Source organism: Macaca mulatta, chromosome 15 (genome assembly GCF_049350105.2).
Source record: "Macaca mulatta isolate MMU2019108-1 chromosome 15, T2T-MMU8v2.0, whole genome shotgun sequence".
Classification (NCBI taxonomy): Eukaryota; Metazoa; Chordata; class Mammalia; order Primates; family Cercopithecidae; genus Macaca; species Macaca mulatta.
Window position 1 is genome coordinate 15945435 of NC_133420.1, and position 19624 is coordinate 15965058.

Consider the following 19624-nt stretch of genomic DNA (forward strand, 5'->3'; position numbering starts at 1 on the left):
TGTATTCTCAGTGGAGATGAGGTTTGGTCATGTTGGTCAGGCCAGTCTCAAACTCCTGACCTCATGTGATCCGCCCCCCTCAGCCTCCCAAAGTGCTGGGATTACAGGCATGAGCCACCGCACCTGGACTTTTTTTCTGGTAATTTTTAAAAGTAATTTTCTTAATTTGGTGTCCAGATCTTTTGTTAAATTATTCCTAAATTTTACTGTTGTCATCACTAAGTTGAATTTTAAATTTTTCCAAGTGTACCTGGTTATTACTATTGCTTTTGTGTATTTATTTTGTATCCAACCACTTTACTGAGTTATCTCTCTTACTAGTTTCATGTTTTTTTAATTGACTCTTGGATAGTCTAGCTAGGTAATAATTTTCTCTTATAGTTTTCTTACTAGAAATTTCACTTTATTTTTTGCATTAGCTGGAACTTCACAACAATGTCGAATAGAGACACCGGGGGCATCCATGTCATGATCCTGGTTTTAATGTCTTTTAGTAGTTTTGATAATTTCCCACTTACTTAGCTATTGGTTTGAGTACCAGCTTCGGCGTCACTGGGAAGCTTATTAGAAATGCAGAACCTCGGGCCCTGGTTACTGAACCAAAATCCACAGTCTCCAGGCTGCTCATCACGTATTTCCTCATGCCTGCCTCTCCAGCTTTCTGGAGGAGGGACTGGGCTGGGCTGGGCCACTCTCCTGTTTCAGCCCCTGGTGCCAGAGTTGTAAGTAGCACACGGTGGCTGCTCTGAAACCAAACGATTTTGCTTGAGCTGTCAATCTTGTATGGCTCAGCTGGGGGTCCCCTTCCTCTTCTCTCTCTGCAATGGTTTTTTGTTTGTTTATTTTTGAGGCGGAGTCTCACTCTGTCACCCAGGCTGGAGTGCAGTGGCACAATCTCAGCTCGCTGCAACCTCCGCCTCCCAGGTTCAAGCAATTCTCCTGCCTCAGCCTCCCGAGTAGCTAGGATTACAGGCGCCTGCCACCATGCTCGGCTAATTTTTGTATTTTTAGTAGAGGCAGGGCTTCACCATGTTGATCAGGCTGGCCTTGAACTCCTGACCTCGGATGATCCACCCACCTTGGCCTCCCAAAGTTCTGGGATTACAGGCATGAGCCACCTCGCCCAGCATCTGCAGTGGTTTTGAATCTTGTTAAAATGCAGGGTAATTCTTGGGACCACAGCTAATGGGACTGGGGTACCAGGCATCTGATGCCAGGGTCATAGGTACAGCTCTACAGGCTGGTGGAGGGATCTTGGTTCAAGTGCTCCCCAATCAGGTGGCCCTCATCAAACAAGGACCCGGCTGATCCTCTCTCATTTGGTGGTTCTTGCCAGCACTGCCTCTATGCCAACAGCATCTCAGAGAGGGGTGGGTAGGGTGTCCTGGAGCCCAGCTGTGGACAGATGTTGCCGTGGGCCCTGGAAGAGAGCCAGGAAGTGTCCCCAAAGTAGCAATGTGAAGCCCTGCACGGGGTGTCACTTTCTGTTGATTGACCAGACGCTGTGGCCCTGGTTTCTGGATGTAGGGTCAGCATGAGGGACCCTGTCTCCTGGGACGGGGAAGAGATAGAGGAACAACCAGCCAGGAGCCACCATACTCCACTCTCCCACAGGGAAAGGTAATACTGGCAGCGCGATCACCTAAGCTGGGCTGGAGGTTGGGCAGGGGGTGGAGGCTGCAGTGTCCTTCCAGATGGCTCTGAAGACAGTGAAGGCTTTGGTCCCTCCAGTGGCCTCCCAAGGGCACAGATGAAGGCAAGAGGAGTCCCACGAAGGCCTTGAGAGGAGGCACCTAGGAAATGGGCCTCTGGTGGGCTCCTGTCCCACGGCTGGGGTCAGGCTCTGGAGACACCTTGGATTAGGACACTGACTGAGGCTCCAGTGGGCCACCTGTGGGGGCTGAGGAGGCTGAGGCTTGGCCACAAGTCAGTTGAGGCCTCTGCAGGCGAGAGCTGGCCACCAGCAGAGAAAGGGTCTGGCCCGGCCAGTTATCCCTGTGCATCCCGGCATCCGGCATCCCCACAGGAGTCACAGCCTCAGGGAAGGTAGAGAGCCACCACCACGTAGATGACCCAGCTGGTGGACACGAAGACCCCGAAGAGCAGGCTGAAGAGCACCAGCGAGCGGGCCTTCCGCGAGGCCTCCTCGGCCTGGGCCAGGTCGCCCCTGCCCAGGGCTGCACGAGTCTGCAACGAGACAGGGAGGGGGTGGTAGGAGCGAACAGGGAGCCCCCACTCCCTCCCAGTGCGACTGAGGGCCAGGCCCAATTCCATAAACTTGAGAAACTGACACACTGAAAAGGTCAGGGACCTGCCAGGCCCACAGCTCAAAAGGGGGCAGGAGTGAAGGCAGTGGCGGCCGCCAGCCATCAGGTGCTTGTCACGCTCAGCACTGACGGATGCCCTCAGCTTCAACCTCTACCATCCTTGCAGCAGCCCTGAGGCTGACCCCACTTTGCAGATGTGGAAACAAAGGCTCAGAGAAGTTAAGTGACCTACCCGGGGACACACCACTAATGGTGGAGCCAGAATTCACCAGCAGGCAGCAGCCTCTCAAGTCCCACCTCTGAGTTGTCCTGAGAGCTGCCTTCTGCTTATGGCTGGGGGCTTCAACAGCAGAGTGAAGCCAGGGCTGAGACCAGGTCAGCCTTGAGCACAGGCCCCCAGAGGCTTGCCTGCTTTTGTTTGTTTGTTTGTTTCTTCAGACAGAGTCTTGCTCCATCTCCCAGACTGGAGTGCAGTGGTGCGATCTCAGCTCACTGCAACCTCCACCTCCTGGGTTCGAGTGATTCTCCTGTCTCAGCCTCCCGAGTAGCTGGGACTACAGGTGCCCACCCCCATGCCTGGCTAATTTTTGTATTTTTACTAGAGATGGGGTTTCACTGTATTGGTCAAGCTGATCTCGAACTCCTGACCTCAGGTGATCCACCCACCTCGGCCTCCCAAAATGCTAGGATTACAGTCGTGAGCCACCGCACCCAGCCCTGCTTCTGTCTCTATTAGAGTGTCATCACATTGGCATCTTTGAATTCCCAGGGCCTAATAAATAGATGAATGGATAGAGGGATGGGTGGGTGGATGGATGGGTGGGTGGATGGATGGATGGATGGATGGAGACTAGAGAGATGATGGGTGATAAGTGGGTGTATGGATGAGTAGATGGATGAATGGAGGGATGGATGGATGGGTAGGGATTGGTGGGTGGGTGAGTAGGCAGATGGATGAATAGTGGGGTGAGCGGATGGAAGATGGTAGATGAATGGTAGATGGATGATGGATGGATGATGGATGGAGGCTAGAGAGATGGTGGATGGGCTGGGCGCGGTGGCTCACACCTGTAATCCCAACACTTTGGGAGGCAGAGACGGGCGGATCACAAGGTCAGGAGATTGAGACCATCCTGGCTAACAAGGTGAAACCCCGTCTCTACTAAAAATACAAAAAAAAATAGCCGGGGGTGGTGACAGGCTCCTGTAGTCCCAGCTACTGGGGAGGCTGAGGCAGGAGAATGGCGTGAACCCAGGAGGCAGAGCTTGTAGTGAGCCAAGATGGCGCCACCACACTCCAGCCTGGGCAACAGAGCGAGACTCTGTCTCAAAAAAAAAAAAAGAGAGAGATGGTGGATGGGTGGGTGGATGGATAAATGGGTGGGTGAGTGGATGGGGAGCTAGGGAGACGGAGAGTTGGAGAGATGGAGTGGATGGATAGATTAGATGAGCATAGGAATGAATGAGCAGATGGTACCCCCTTTAAAACACAAACCCCCACTGGAATGGGCAGCATGGGACTTAGCAGTCATTCACACCTTTGCTGTGAATTGTTTTGGCCAAACATTCCACAGCACATTTTGAGTAGTTGGGGGCAGAGACAGGAGGGGCAAGGACCCCACAAACAATTAGGCTCTGACTTCCCAATTCCCTACCCCCTCCAGAGGGAGAGACGCCAGGGACCGTGTTGCTGGAAAAGGGGCTCGGTGGACCCACTGGGGCACCAATGGCTGCGTGCTAGGAGAGGCTGTGCCCAGGGCCGCCCCCACACCTACCTCGTGGGAGTAGACGATGGCGATGAGGCCGGTGAGCAGACAGCAGAAAAGGGTCACCAGCACTGACTCCATCATATAGTCCTTTGGTAGGGGCCTGTGCTCGACCGTGACAGGGCCTGGCATGCCAGCCATGGGGCCATTGTACTGTGGGGGCAGAGCCACAGTGGTGAGGAACTGGCCCAACCTCTGGACAGCAGAGTGAGTGAGAAGGCCAGCCAGGCCGTGCAGGTTCTCTCACTCAGTCTTCAAGTCCCCACCCGTTGAGGCTGCAATTCACGGAGGGGTTGGGTCAGGGTGCCCCTCTGCCCTCTCCCTCTTGCACCCCTGGCCACTGAGTCCCGCTGAGCCCTCAGTCCTGCCCTCTGCAGTTGGCTCAGTCCAGGGTCCAGCCTCTGTGATATTTCATCGTCCTTACTGGGCTTGCCACCCCTTCCTGGGGGACCTCCAATCTTTCCCCCACAGTCAGCCCAGGATTTTTGTTTGGTTTTATTTTTATTTTTATTTTGGAGGCAGAGACTTGCTCTATCACTCAACCTGGAGTGCAGTGGTGTGATCTCGGCTCACTGCAGCCTCGACCTCCCTGGCTCAAGCAATCCTCTTGCCTCAGCCTCATGAATAGCTGGGGCTACAGGCGTGCACCACCACGCCCGGGTAATTATTTTTACATTCAGTAGGGATGAGGGCTCACTGTGTTGCCTAGGCTGGTCTGGAACTCCTAAGCCCAAGCCATCTGCCCGTCTTGGCCTCCCAAAGTGCTGGGATTACAGGTATGAGGCATCGCGCCCGGACTGTTTTGTTTTTAAAGCACATCTAATCAAATCACCTCCTACCCAAAGTTTCTGGGGTCCCTCACCACAGGTCCCACCTTCCTCCCCTCCCTACCAAGCCAAACAAGCCTCCACCATCCCCAGAACGCCCAGTCTCGGCCCCTCCACGCCTGTGCGGTGCGCTCTGCCCAGGGTGCCTGTCGTTCTCTTTGCCTTAGCCCCCCATTCATCCTCCAAAACCCCACTCAAACGCCCCTACCTCTAAGGAGCCGCCAGGACTCGCCCGCCCCCAGGCCAAGGTGGCGCTTCCTCCTCTGCAAGGACAGAAGTGACCTCTCGCCCTCCGCATGGGCGCCCCCGACCACGCGCAGACAGCACGGAGGGGAGCGTGCCCAGGGCGGCCGCCACTCACCACGGGGAAGGGGAAGGTGGCCCCGGCGGGCGGCGGGAAGAGCGCGGGTGGCGTGGGCGCGGCCGGGTAGAGCTGAGCCGGCGGTGGGAAGAGCGCAGACGGCGCGGGCTGCAGGAGCACGGGCACCTGCGGGAAGGGCGGGTACAGCAGCGGCGCGGCCTTGGGGTCCGGGGGCGCGTAGGGCGGGGGCTCCCCAACGAAGCCGATGTGTGGGGCGCTGCTGGCCGCCGCCTTGGAAGCCGGACCGGCCTCGCTCACCGCCTGTGCCGGGGCGTCCTCTGGTGTGGGCTCGCTGCCCCCCGCGGCCCCGTCCTCGCTGAGCGCCCCATCCTCGTCCAGGGGCTGCGGGCGGCGCGGGAGCTGCGGCAGCGCGGGCTGGGCGGAAATCTGGGGATCCTCGGGGGCGGCGGGCTTTGGGGGACTCCGGGGGTCCTCAGGGGTGGCGGGGCTGCCGCCCCCTTTCGTGTCGGACCCTGGAAGGAAATGGCAGCGGCCATAAGCAAGAGGCCACCAGGCTGGGTGGGACCTCCCTGGTCCCGAAGCTCCCACAAACCAAGCTCCCAGCCCTCTGCAGCTGGGCCTCATCGGATCTTGACCCAAAGGGACTAGAAAACAGGCCCAGAGGGGCCACCCGCCTTGCTAGGGTCACACAGACTGAACGACTCATCTGGGTGGGAACCCAGGCTGCTGGCCCCGCCCCTCCCCACACTGCCCCGCCCCCTTTCCTTGGCAGATGGCCTCTATTGGGAGGTAGTTTTGCCCCCAAGGCCTTTATGTCAAAGCTAATTGGACCAGAAAAGGAGAATCCGCCCAGGGAAGCCCCTGATTGGCTGTCCTGAGATACACCTCCAAAGAAGGGGATGCCTACCTGAGATGAGCTGAACCAATTATATTCTTGGCTTGGAGTTGTAGGGGAGGGGTGAGGTGCCCAGGAGCTGCCAAACTGTAGCTAGAGTAACATGGTGGAGCCAGGAGGTCACTAAGGGCCATATGCACACTGAGGCACCAAGAGAATGGGCACCAGAATACACAGGGCCCAGCAGTTTGAAGCCAGGACTCAGAGCCTCAAAGCTGCCCAGCTGCCTTGCTGCCGACCCAGGCCCTGGCCTTCACCACCCAAAGATAGGCCGTGGTGGTGCCTGGTCAGGTCCCAACAAATTCTTAAGGTCCCCTGCACCTCCTGAGAGCATCCCGACCAGCTGAGCACCAGAGGGCCTCAGGCAAGCGTGCAAGGAAGGCCCTGGAAGAGAATCGCAGAGCGGACTCCCCTGACATAGGTGGGCATTCAGGCCTCACAGCAGAAGTGGGCAGCCCAGAGCCAGGGGTCTGGCTTTAGAAGTCCATTTCCTAAGTGTCCTTAAGGGTTATAGAAGGCAGAGGGATGAGTGAAACAGACATCACACAGACATCTCAGTGGGGGTGGGCGGACCCTTTCTAAAGTCCCCCACGGGTAGAAGCAGGGATCCTTGCCAGAGTGATCCCAGTGTCAGGGAATGCTGAGCCCCTGGCACGTCCTGCCTCAACCCCCTCCCAGCAGCCAGGGGTTCACTCATGGCCCCCGCACCCCATACACCTGCCACGCTGTTTATACCTCCACACCTTTATCTGTGATGTTCCCTGTTTCTCCACCCCTTGGATCTGGGCTTGGCCGTGTGACTTGCTTTGGACAATGGGGCATTGACAAACATTTTGTAAGCAGAAGCTTTAAAGACCTTTCTCTCCAGGTTAGCAGGGGCTGGGACTGGGGAGTTAGTGTTTCATGGGTATAGAGTTTCTGTTTGGGAAGATGAAAAAGCGTTCCGGAGGTAAGATGGTGGTGATGCTTGCACAACAATCTGAGTGTACTTAATGCCACTGAATCGCATACTTATAAGTGGTTCAAATGATAAATTGTATGTTATACGTATTTAGCACAATTTTTTAAAAGCCTATCTCTCCAGCTGATGACAGTTGAAAAGTCTAGACAAAATACAAAAAGGAACCATCTAAGGTCACTGAAAAGCAAACAAAAGCAGGCAGGTTGTGGAGTGGAGTCAAAGCTTAGAGAATGGCCGGGCGTGGTGGCTCACGCCTATAATCCCAGCACTTTGGGAGGCCGAGGCGGGTGGATCATCTGAGCTTAGGAGTTTGAGACCACCCAGGACAACATAAAGAAACCCCGTCTCTGCTATATATATATATATATATATATATATATATATATAAATAAATTAACCACGTGTGGGTAGCGCATGTCTCTAGTCCCAGCTACTTGGGAGGCTGAGGCAGGACAATTGCTGAAGCCCCAAAGGCGAAGGTTGCAGTGAGTCAAGATTGCACCTTTGCACTACAGCTTGGGCTACAGAGTGAGACTCCATCTCAAAAAAAAAAAAAAAAAAAAAAAACCTTAGAGAAATGGGCCAGTCACGGTGGCTCCCAAGAGGCCAAGGCGGACAGATCACTTGAGGTCAGGAGTTTGAGACCAGCCTGGCCAATATGGTGAAACCCTGTCTCTATTGAAAATACAAAAAAAATTAGCTGGGCGTGGTGGCACATGCCTGTAATCCCAGCTACTCAGGAGGCTGAGGCAGGAGAATTGCTGGAACCCAGGAGGCAGAGGTTGCAGTGAGCCGAGATCACGCCACTGCACTCCAGCCTGGGAAACAGTGAGACTCCATCTCAAAAAACAAAACAAAACAAAACAAACAAAACAAAAAACGTAGAGAAATGGACTTCGAGGGGGTGAGTTCCCTGCTTTTCCCCTCTCATTGCCCTGGCAGCACAGAGCACCAGCAGCAGACCCCCACTGGAGGATCAGAACAGGAGACTAAAAGTCCAGTAGAAACGCTGTCCTTCTGACCAGATGGACCAGGAAAGGAAAGGGCTCCCCACTCTCTGCAGAGTGAGAAGATGGGGGCAGACCTAGAAGAGACAGAGCTGGAGAAAGGGGGTCCCCTGATTCTGTGTGTGACCTGGGGTGACCACCCTATCACTGTCTGCCCAGGACCTTCTCGGATTTACTACTGAGAATCTCACATCCTGGGAAACTCCTTAGTCCCAAACAAACTGGGATGGTTGGACTCCCTAGAACGAATTCACCCAAGTCTCAGTCTCCCCCTGAACTGCATGTGCAGGAGAAAAACCCAGACCAGCCTAACAAAAACTCTGAGAACTGACCCGAGTTTGGAAATGCCACTCATAGAAGGTGAAACAGAACTTGTGGTCTGAAACGAACCAGGCTGATTGCCTGCTGCAACCAAACAAACCCACTTTCTCCAGGGGAACTGTAACAGGACTAAGAATCTACACAACATACTCGTCAGGCCTCTGAACCTAAACTAAGCCATCATATCCTCAGTGACCTGCACTATACATCCAGATGGCCTGAAGCCACTGAAGATCCACAGAAGTGAAAATAGCCTTAACTGATGACATTCCAGCATTGTGGCTTCTGCCCCACCCTAACTGATCAATGTACTTTGTAATCTCCCCCACCCTTAAGAAGGTTCTTTTTTTTTTTTTTTTTTTTGGGGTGGAGTCTCGCTCTGTAGCCCAGGCTGGAGTGCAGTGGTGCAATCTCGGCTGGCTGCAAGCTCCGCCTTCCGGGTTTACGCCATTCTCCTGCCTCAGCCACCCAAGTAGCTGGGACTACAGGAGCCCGCCACCTCGCCTGGCTAGTTTTTTGTACTTTTTTTTTTTTTTTTTTTTGAGACGGAGTCTCGCTCTGTAGCCCAGGCTGGAGTGCAGTGGTGCAATCTCGGCTGGCTGCAAGCTCCGCCTTCCGGGTTTACGCCATTCTCCTGCCTCAGCCACCCAAGTAGCTGGGACTACAGGAGCCCGCCACCTCGCCTGGCTAGTTTTTTGTACTTTTTTTTTTTTTTTTTTTGAGACGGAGTCTCGCTCTGTCGCCCAGGCTGGAGTGCAGTGGCGCTATCTCGGCTCACTGCAAGCTCCGCCTCCCGGGTTTACACCATTCTCCTGCCTCAGCCTCCCGAGTAGCTGGGACTACAGGCGCCCGCCACCTCGCCCGGCTAATTTTTTTGTATTTTTAGTAGAGACGGGGTTTCATTGTGTTAGCCAGGATGGTCTCGATCTCCTGACCTCGTGATCCACCCATCTCGGCCTCCCAAAGTGCTGGGATTACAGGCTTGAGCCACCGCGCCCGGCCGTTTTTTGTACTTTTTAGTAGAGACAGGGTTTCACCGTGTTAGCCAGGATGGTCTCGATCTCCTGACCTCGTGATCCGCCCGTCTCGGCCTCCCAAAGTGCTGGGATTACAGGCTTGAGCCACCGCACCTGGCCAAGAAGGTTCTTTATAATTCTCCCCACCCTTGACAATGTACTTTATGAGATCCACCCCCTGCCCCCAAAACATTGCTCTTAACTCCACCGCCTATCCCAAAACCTGTAAGAACTAATGATAATCCACCACTGTTTGCTGACTCTCTTTTCGGACTCAGCCTGCCTGCACCCGGGTGAAATAAACAGCCTTGTTACTCACACAAAGCCTGTTTGGTGGTCTCTTCACACGGACACGTGAAACAATACTATTCACAATGTCCAGGACACAATCCAAGATGGTTCGCCATACAAATGTGGAAACGTGACCAATGCTCAAAGGAAAAGACAGTCAGCAGATGCCAACCCTGAGATGACCTGATATTGGAATTTCTAGAAAAAGCAGCCATTATAACTATGCTCCATGAGGTCAAGATAAACAAACTTGGCCAGACGTTGTGGCTTCCTCACAGGAGGGTGCAGTGAGCTGTGATCGAACCACCGTACTCCAGCCAGGGCTACAGAGTGAGACTTTGTCCTCCCCAAAAGGGAGGCGTGGCATGTGACAGACTTTCTGTGCCTCCATTTCCTCATCTGTAAAGCGAAGATAAATCATAGTAATAATCTTTTTTTTTTTTTTTTTTTTTTTTTTGAGACAGAGTCTCGATCTGTTGCCCAGGCTGGAGTGCAGTGGTGTGATCTCGGCTGACTGCAAACTCTGCCTCCCGGGTTCACACCATACTCCTGCCTCAGTTTCCCAAGTAACTGGGACTACAGGCGCCCGCCACCATGCCCGGATAATTTCTTTTTTGTATATTTAGTAGAGATGGGGTTCCACCGTGTTAGCCAGGATGGTCTAGATCTCCTGACCTCGTGATCCACAGGCCTCGGCCATCCAAAGTGCTGGGATTGCAGGCGTGAACCACTGCACCCGGCTCCTGGGTGGGGTTATTTTATAGGATTTGGGTAGATAAAGGAAAATTCCAGTCAAAGGGGGTTGTTCTCTGGTGGGGAGGGGTGGGGAATCACAAGGTGCTCAGTGGGGGGGCTTCTGAGCCAGGATGAGCCAGGAAAAGGAATTTCACAAGGTACTGTCATCAGTTAAGGCAGGAACAGGCCATTTGCACTTCTTTCGTGGTGGAATGTCATCAGTTAAGGCAGGAATCAGCCATCTGGATGTGTACGTGCAGGTCAAAGGGGATATGATGGCTTAGCTTGGGCTCAGAGGCCTGACATTCCTGTCTTCTTATATTAATAAGAAAAACAAAACAAAACAGTGTTGAAGTGTGGGGGCAGTGAAAATTTTTAGGGGGTGGTGTGGAGAGAGAATGGGCGATGTTTCTCAGGGCTGCTTCAAGCGGGATTAGGGGCGACATGGGAACCTAGAGTGGGAGAGATTAAGCCGAAGGAAGATTTTGTGGTAAGTGGTGATATTGTGGGGTTGTTAGAAGGAGCATTTGTCATATAGAATGATTGGTGATGGCCTGGATGCAGTTTTGTATGAATTGAAAAACTAAACGGAAGACACAAAGTCCGAATAAGAGAAGGAGAAAAACAGGTATTAAAGGACTAAGAATTGGGAGAACCCAGGACATCCAATTACAGCGTGCCCAAGTAGGTTCAGCATAGCCCTGCCAGCAAAGATTGGAGATTGAGTTGAGCATAGTTTGTGATTTTGAGGGTCTCTAAAAGTATTAAAGCAGTGGCAGCCGCTGCACGCAGACATGAGGGCTAGGCTAAAACAGTAAGGTCAAGTTGTTTGGACAGAAAGGCTACGGGGCGTGGTTCCGGCTGTTGTGTAAGAATTCTGACCGCACGGCCGGGCGCGGTGGCTCAAGCCTGTAATCCCAGCACTTTGGGAGGCCGAGACGGGTGGATCACGAGGTCAGGAGATCGAGACCATCCTGGCTAACACGGTGAAACCCCGTCTCTACTAAAAAATACAAAAAACTAGCCGGGTGAGGTGGCGGGCGCCTGTAGTCCCAGCTACTCGGGAGGCTGAGGCAGGAGAATGGTGTGAACCCGGGAGGCAGAGCTTGCAGTGAGCTGAGATCCGGCCACTGCACTCCAGCCTGGGTGACAAAGCGAGACTCTGTCTCAAAAAAAAAAAAAAAAAAAAAGAATTCTGACCGCACTAAACATGCCTAGGAAGGAAAGAAGTTGTTGTTTTGTAGAAGGGATTGGGGTTTGAGAGATTAGCCGGACATGATCAGCAGGGAGAGCATGTGTGTTTTCATGAGAATTGTGGGGAAAAGAAAGAGAGATCAGACTGTTACTGTGTCTATGTAGAAAGAAGTAGACATAAGAGACTCCATTTTGTTTTGTACTAAGAGAAATTCTTCTGCCTTGAGATGCTGTTAATCTGTAACCCTAGCCCCAACCCTGTGCTTGCAGAGACATGTGCTGTGTTGACTCAAGGTTTAATGGATTTAGGGCTGTGCTTTGTTAAAGAAGTGTTTGCAGGCAGTATGCTTGGTAAAAGTCATCGCCATTCTCCAGTCTCAAGTACCCAGGGACACAATGCACTGCGGAAGTCCACAGGGACCTCTGCCCAGGAAAGCCAGGCATTGGCCAAGGTTTCTCCCCATGTGATAGCCTGAGATATGCCTGGTGGGAAGAGAAAGACCTGACCTGACCATCCCCCAGCCCGACACCCGTAAAGGGTCTGTGCTGAGGAGGATTCGTGAAAGAGGAAGGCCTCTTTGCAGTTGAGATAAGAGGAAGGCATCTGTCTCCTGTTCCTCCCTGGGAATGGAATGTCTCGGTGTAAAACCAGAACGTATGTTCAATTTACTGAGATAGGAGAAAACTGCCTTATGGCTGGAGGTGAGACATGCTGGCAGCAATACTGCTCTTTAATGCACCGAGATGTTTGCGTAAAGTCAAACATAAATCTGGCCTACGTGCACACCAAGGCACAGCACCTTTCCTTAAACTTATTTATGACACAGAGATCTTTGCTCACATGTTTTCCTGCTGACCCTCTCCCCACTATTACCCTATAGTCCTGCCACATCCCCCTCTCTGAGATGGTAGAGATAGTGATCAATAAATACTGAAGGAACTCAGAGACCAGTGCTGGCGTGGGTCCTCCGTATGCTGAGCGCCGGTCCCCTGGGCCCACGGTTCTTTCTCTACACTTTTTCTCTGTGTCTTATTTCCTTTCTCAGTCTTTCGTCCCACCTGACGAGAAACACCCACAGGTGTGGAGGGGCTGGCCCGCATCAGAGAATTATGCCAAGATAGGTAACAGATGAGGAAGAAATTTGGGCTTGACTGAAGTAATGGGGGATGTCTGTGCAGCCTTACCCAGGTTAATTTGCTGAGCCTGATGGGTGTCAGGGTCAGTCCAAGTGAAAGCAAAGAGAGGCTGGGATGAAGGGTGCAAAGGAATAGGAAGGAAAGTGTGTTTGAGATACAGAACAGAATAATGGGTTGTGGAGGGAGGTACTGAGGATAGGAGAGTATATGGGTTTGGAATCGCGGGGTGGATAGGCAGAACGATTTGGTTGATAAGGCGCAGATCCTGATCTAACCTGTAAGGCTTGTCTGGTTTTTGGACAGCTAAAATGGTGGAATTGTAAGGAGAGTTTATAGACTTTAGAAGCCTTAAAAACAGGTGAGTGGTAACAGGCTTTAATCCTTTTAAAGCGTGCTGTGGGATGGGATATTGGCATTGAGCGCGGTAAGGGTGATTAACCTTTAATAGGATGGTAAGGGGTGCATGATATACTTCTGGATTAAGGTGGGAGATACAAGAGGGAGACGCAAAGGAGGCTTTGGGTTGGGAAGAAGGGAGGCAATGAGATGTGGCTATAGTCCAGGAATAGTCAGGGAAGCAGATAATTTAGTTAAAATGCAGATAATTTGGTTAAAATGTCTCCGCCTAATAAGGGAACTGGGCATGCGGAGATAACTAAAAAAGATTGCATAAAAGAATGTTGTCGGCCGGGCGCGGTGGCTCAAGCCTATAATCCCAGCACTTTGAGAGGCCGAGACGGGCGGATCACGAGGTCAGGAGATCGAGACCATCCTGGCTAACACGGTGAAACCCCGTCTCTACTAAAAATTACAAACACTAGCCGGGCGAGGTGGCGGGCGCCTGTAGTCCCAGCTACTCGGGAGGCTGAGGCAGGAGAATGACGTAAACCCGGGAGGCGGAGCTTGCAGTGAGCTGAGATCCGGCCACTGCACCCCAGCCTGGGCAGCAGAGTGAGACTCCGTCTCAAAAAAAAAAAAAAAGGAAAAAAAAAGAATGTTGTCCAAGTTGGCACCAGAGTTGGGGAGTTTTAAGAGGCTTAGGAGCCTGGCTGTCAATACCCACAACAGTTATGGAGGCAAGGGAAACAGGCCCTTGAAAAGAAGGTAATGTGGAGTGAGTAGCCTCCGTATTGATTAAGAAGGGGACGGACTTACCCTCCACTGTGAGAGTTACCGGAAGCTCGGCGTCCGTGATGGTCTAGGAGGTTTCCAAGGCGATTGGGCAGCGTCCGTCTTCAGCCGCTAAGCCAAGAAGATCTGGAAAGGAGTCAGTCAGAGAGCCTTGGGCCAGAATTCCAGGAGCTCTGGGAGTGGCTGCCAGGTGAGTTGAAAAACTGAAAAACAGTCCGATTTCCAGTGGGGTCCCACACAGATGGGACACGGCTTAGGAGGAATCCCGGGCTGCGGGCATTCCTTGGCCCAGTGGCCAGATTTCCGACACTTGTAGCAAGCTCCTGGGGGAGGAGGTTCTGGAGGAACCCCTGGCAGCTGCGGTTCAGGCATTTGGAAGTTCTTGTGTGCTGGAGATGTGGCTGGGGTTTGTCTCAGCGGAGGCAAGGAATTGCAACTCAGAAATACATTGCTACTTGGCTGCCTCTACTCTATTATTGTACCCCTTGAAGGTGAGGTTAATTAAGTCCTGTTGTGGGGTTTGAGGGCCAGAATTTAATTGTGGGGGTTTTATTTAATGTCAGGAGTGGATTAGGTAATAAAATGTATATTGAGAATAAGACGCCGGGCGCGGTGGCTCAAGCCTGTAATCCCAGCACTTTGGGAGGCCGAGACGGGCGGATCACGAGGTCAGGAGATCGAGACCATCCTGGCTAACAGTGAAACCCCGTCTCTACTAAAAATACAAAAAATTAGCCGGGCGAGGTGACAGGCACCTGTAGTCCCAGCTACTCGGGAGGCTGAGGCAGGAGAATGGCGTGAACCCGGGAGGCGGACCTTGCAGTGAGCTGAGATCCGGGCACTGCACTCCAGCCTGGGTGACAGAGCGAGACTCCGTCTCAAAAAAAAAAAAAAAAAAAAAAAGAGAATAAGACAGCCTTTTGACCTTTTTGTTTGTTTGTTTGTTTTTTGAGACAGAGTCTCAAAATGTATATTGAGAATAAGACAGCCTTTTGACCTTTTTGTTTGTTTGTTTTTTGAGACAGAGTCTCAAAATGTATATTGAGAATAAGACAGCCTTTTGACCTTTTTGTTTGTTTGTTTGTTTTTTGAGACAGAGTCTCGCTCTGTCACCTAGGCTGGAGTACAGTGGCTCAATCTCGGCTCACTGCAAGCTCCACCTCCCGGATTCAGGCCATTCTCCTGCCTCAGCCTCCTGAATAGCTGAGATTACAGGCGCCGCCACCACGCCCGGCTAATTTTTTGTATTTTAAGTAGACAGGGGATGTCACCGCGTTAGCCAGGATGGTCTTGATCTCCTGACCTCGTGATCCACCCGCCTCTGCCTCCCAAAGTGCTGGGATTACAGGCGTGAGCCACCGCGCCCAGCCGGCCTTTTGACCTTTTAGGGTCTAGGGCTGTAAAGCGTCTAAGCGTTGCTGCCAAAAGAGCCATGACCTGGGCTGGGTTTTTCATATTTGATGAAAAAGAGCCTAAACACTAACTGATTTGGGGGCGATCAGGTAAAGAAAAAGGAGCATTACCTTGACTATGCCTTTAGCTCCAGCCACCCTTTAAAGAGGAAAGTGCTGGGCAGGTAGGAGAGCGCTAGTCGCGGAACGAAACTGTAAGCCAGACCAGCTGTGAGGAAGGGAGGCGATAAAAGGATTATAGGGTGGGGAGCACAGGCTGAGGAAGAATTGGGACCTAGCTCAGCCTGGCGTGGAGCAGCCTGTGGAGGAGGGGAGAGGCCAGATGGGTCTGTAGAAAAGGAAGATTCAAAAGTCTCATCGACGCTCGGGGTTGGGACTGAGGGGACAGGCGGGAGGGAAAGGAAGATTTGGGACGAGTTGCATTGGGAACAGAGACTAGGGAGGGACCGATGTGTAAAAGAATGCCTGGACGTCAGGGACCTCAGACCGTTTGCCCATTTTACGACAAGAATTATCTAGATCTTGTAGGATGGAAAAATCGAAAGTGCCGTTTTCTGGCTATTTGGAACCACCGTCGTGTTTGTATTGAGGTCAAGCGATGTTGCAGGAGAAAATAAGACACGTCGATTTTAGGTCAGGCGAGAGTTGAAGAGGTTTTAAGTTCCTGAGAACAGAGGCTAAGGGAGAAGAGGGAGGAAGAGAGGGTGGAAGGTTGCCCATAGTGAAGGAGGCAGGTTTAAAGAGAAGGGTAGAGACCCGGAGAGAAGGGGTTGGCTGAGCAGCCCTGGGCTGCAATGTGCTTGAGTTTGCCAAAGTCCCCGCAATTGACTTGCCACCAAGGGAATGTGGGTGAATGACCAAGGCAGGTGTCCCTGCGGTGATCAGACACTAATGGAATGTGGGTGAATAATCAATCAGGCAGGCGTCCCCGCTTGATTAAACACCAAGGGAAGACGGTCTTCCCGAGTCCGTGACCGGGCCTGAGTTTTGGGTCCACGAATAAAACGCGTCTCCTTTGTCTCTACCAGAAAAGGAAAGGAACTGAAATTAAGAGAAGGGAGATATTGAAGGGTGGCACCAAGATTGAAAGGAGAAACAGATTGAGGGATACTGAGAGAGGCTGGAGAAGAGAGTAAAGAGAAGCCGCAGCCGGGCGCGGTGGCTCAAGCCTGTAATCCCAGCACTTTGGGAGGCCGAGACGGGCGGATCACGAGGTCAGGAGATCGAGACCATCCTGGCTAACACGGTGAAACCCCGTCTCTACTAAAAATACAAAAAACTAGCCGGGCGAGGTGGCGGGCGCCTGTAGTCCCAGCTACTCAGGAGGCTGAGGCAGGAGAATGGCGCAAACCCGGGAGGCGGAGCTTGCAGTGAGCTGAGATCCGGCCACTGCACTCCAGCCCGGGCTACAGAGCAAGACTCCGTCTCAAAATAAAAAAAAAAAAAAGAGAAGCCGCTTACCCGATTTAAAATTGGTGAGATGTTCCTTGGGCTGGTTGATCTGAGCACCTGAGGTCGTAGGTGGATCTTGCTCACGGAGCAAAGAGCAGGAGGACAGGGGATTGATCTCCCATGGGAGGTCCCCCGACCGGAGTCACAGCACCAAATTTCACTCTCTTCTGTGTGAAGAGACCACCAAACAGGCTTTGTGTGAGCAATAAAGCTTCTTAATCATCTGGATGTAGGTGGGCTGAGTCCAAAAAGAGAGTCGGGGAAGGGAGATAGGGGTGGGGCCTTTTTTTTTTTTTTTTTTTGAGACTAGGCAGTGGTGCAATCTTGACTCACTGCAAGCTCCGCCTCCCGGGCTCAGGCATTCTCCTGCCTCAGCCTTCTGAGTAGCTGGGACTATAGGTGCCCACCACCACGCCGGCTAATTTTTTGTATTTTTAGTAGAGACAGGGTTTCACAGTGTTAAACAGGATGGTCTCAATCTCCTGACCTCGTGACCCACCGGCCTGGGCCTCCCAAAGTGCTGGGATTACAGGCCTGAGCCACCACCCCCCGCCCCTGGGTGGGGCGGTTTCATAGGATTTGGCTAGGTAAAGGAAAATTCCAGTCAAAGGGGGTTGTTCTCTGGCGGGGAGGGGTGGGGGTCACAAAGTGCTCCGTGGGGGAGCTTTTAAGCCAGGATGAGCCAGGAAAAGGAATTTCACAAGGTACTGTCATCAGTTAAGGCAGGAACAGGCCATTTGCACTTCTTTCGTGGTGGAATGTCATCAGTTAAGGCAGGAATCAGCCATCTGGATGTGTACGTGCAGGTCAAAGGGGATATGATGGCTTAGCTTTGGCTCAGAGGCCTGACATTGGGCGCCTGTAATCCCAACTACTTGGGAAGGAGAATCCCTTGAACCTGGGAGAAGGAGGTTGCAGTGAGCCGAGATCGTGCCACTGCACTCCAGCCTGGGCAATAGAGCCAGACTCAGTCTCAAAAAAAAAAAAAAAGGCGAACATGAGGCCAGGCTCTGCTCTGAGAGCTTTTGCTTCCGTAACCCGGGTCATCCTCTGGTGTTCTTTCGTTTTTATGCTCCCCATTTTACTAATGAGGGAACCCACGCTGCCAGCAGGAAACGTGGGTCTCAGCGAGTCAGCTCTCCACTCGAAACAGGTCTCTCTGCGATGCTGTCCCTGCCCCAGCTATCAAAACAAAAACCGCAGTTTCCCTGGATCCCGCCAGGGCAAATACCTGGCCCGATGGCGCGGAGATAGAGCCCCAGAGTAAATAAACCTGCTGGCGGCGCTGCCTGGCGGGGCCTCGGGTGGGTTCTCAGGTTCTTGACACCAGAGCCTCCACCAGGCATTCCAGCTGGGAAGGGGGATCCGGGCTCCCCGCCGGGCAAGTGCTTGAGGATTTGGGGGGAGGTCCTGGAGGGCGGGGCAGGGGCGGGAGGGGTCAGCCCTCCAGCATCTCCCGGAGTTTCTTGCAAATGGGACTGGGTGCACCTCATCCCTGGGCTCTGGAGCTCCGCCGCGCTAGGGGATGCGGGGGCAGAGAGTGCGCGGGACTCTGCAGGGGTCCCACTGCTACCGCCCCACTGCCTCCTGCCAGCCAGAGACTCCCCAGGGTAAGGACGACGTCTCGGTTCCCTGTCTCCCGCCCCTTTCAGCGCCTGGCACCTGGGGATGGGCGACGTCTAGTTGGTCCCAGCCTTGGCCAAGTCCCACCCGCGTCCGCGCCTGTCTCCAGCTCTGCCCCCACCCCACCCCTCTCGGTCCCTGTCTCCAGCTCTCCGTCCCCGAATTAGCCCGTGGGGTCTCTTCCCAGCTCGTGCTCCCCACTACAGGCTCTATCTCCAGCCCGCCCTGGCCAGGGTTGCCCACTCCCCTGCTGCAAGGGCTTCAGCCTGGCCGCGGTGAGCGGAGCTGCTAGAGGCGGGACACGGGGCGGGAGGGGACAAAATGCGCAGAGAATGAACTGCCACGGCCCCGTCCCTGGCTCGCCCACAGGAGCGCCCCCAGAGCTCCCGAACTTTCCACAGCAGCTTCCCGGCCCTCCCCACCCTGGCTCCGGGTGGGGTGTCCTGGGCCGGACATTCTCCCCCATGTTGTTGCTGCCGGCTTCCGGGGCACCACAATCCCGGGCCTGGGCCCGCCCCTCTGATCCCTGCCCCTCCAGAACCGGGCCCGCAGGTATCTACCCCCAAACCCCCTCCAGCACCGGCCCCACCAGCACCTGCCCCTCCAGCAGCCGCCGCTGTTATCTACCACCTACACCCCCTCCAGCACCTGCTCCGCCTGCACCTGCCTCGCCAGCACCTGTCCCACCAGCACCTGCCCCGCAGGCATCTGCCCAGCCATACCTGCCCCGCCAGCACCTACCCCTCCAGCTCCTGCCTCCATGGTCTGAGCCCGCGGCGGCTGCAGGGGCTGCGCGACTCCCTGGCCCTTCGCCTCCCGTCGGGCTGGCTCGGCTTGCACCGCAGGCTCAGGTTTCCTGGTGCCTGCAGCGCGGCCGGTTAATAATTGATCGCCTTGTTTGCCCACGGCTGGGTCAACAGTCGCTCCCTCGCGCCCTGAGCTCCGCCGGACCTGCCTCCCTGCCTGCCTGGGTAGAACAGGCTTGATGGAGGCTCCGCGGTGCTGTGCAGGGCTGGACGGGTTGGGGTAGGAGGGGGAGCCAGCCAGGCGGACTAGAGAAGTCAGGGTGGCACACGAGAGTGCCCGCAAGGCCAGCGGGGCAGCATGAGACAATGAGGAGTGGTGGGGACCTGGGCAACCGGACACCACAGCTGGGCGGATGTGACCTGCACGGAGGGGAGTCACGGCGGCTGTAGCTTTCTTTTAATTTTCCAGCAAAAGAAGCCAGAAACGTAGGTTTTAATGTGAAATCTCTCATTTCTGTTTT

General features: G+C 53.8%; 1 protein-coding gene across 4 annotated transcripts; it reads right to left on the reverse strand.

The window, feature by feature from the left end:
- Positions 1-381: 381 nt before the first annotated feature.
- Positions 382-19362, reverse strand: LOC114672712 (proline rich transmembrane protein 1B). 4 transcript variants are annotated; one of them, XM_077967514.1, is made up of 7 exons: positions 19099-19237; positions 16744-16901; positions 13895-13996; positions 6090-6170; positions 5222-5694; positions 4043-4186; positions 382-2187 (listed from the first exon to the last, which is right to left on the reverse strand). In XM_077967514.1, exons 6-7 carry the CDS (start codon positions 4172-4174, stop codon positions 2038-2040), a joined length of 282 nt encoding a protein of 93 aa, XP_077823640.1. In that variant the 5' UTR covers positions 4175-4186; positions 5222-5694; positions 6090-6170; positions 13895-13996; positions 16744-16901; positions 19099-19237; the 3' UTR covers positions 382-2037. The 4 variants fall into 4 exon arrangements, with proteins under 4 accessions (XP_077823640.1, XP_077823636.1, XP_077823639.1 ...); XM_077967510.1 differs by lacking the exon at positions 6090-6170 and having other exon boundaries at positions 19099-19362; XM_077967513.1 differs by lacking the exon at positions 6090-6170 and having other exon boundaries at positions 4043-4216; positions 5188-5694; positions 19099-19362.
- Between the last annotated feature and the right edge of the window lie 262 nt (positions 19363-19624).

Coding starts and splice junctions, on each gene's coding strand:
- LOC114672712 (XM_077967510.1), bottom strand. CDS start 4,174: ATGGCTGGCATGCCAGGCCCTGTCACGGTCGAGCACAGGCCCCTACCA. Junction 2,188..4,042: donor CCATCGTCTACTCCCACGAG/GTAGGTGTGGGG, acceptor GTCTCGTTGCAG/ACTCGTGCAGCCCTGGGCAG.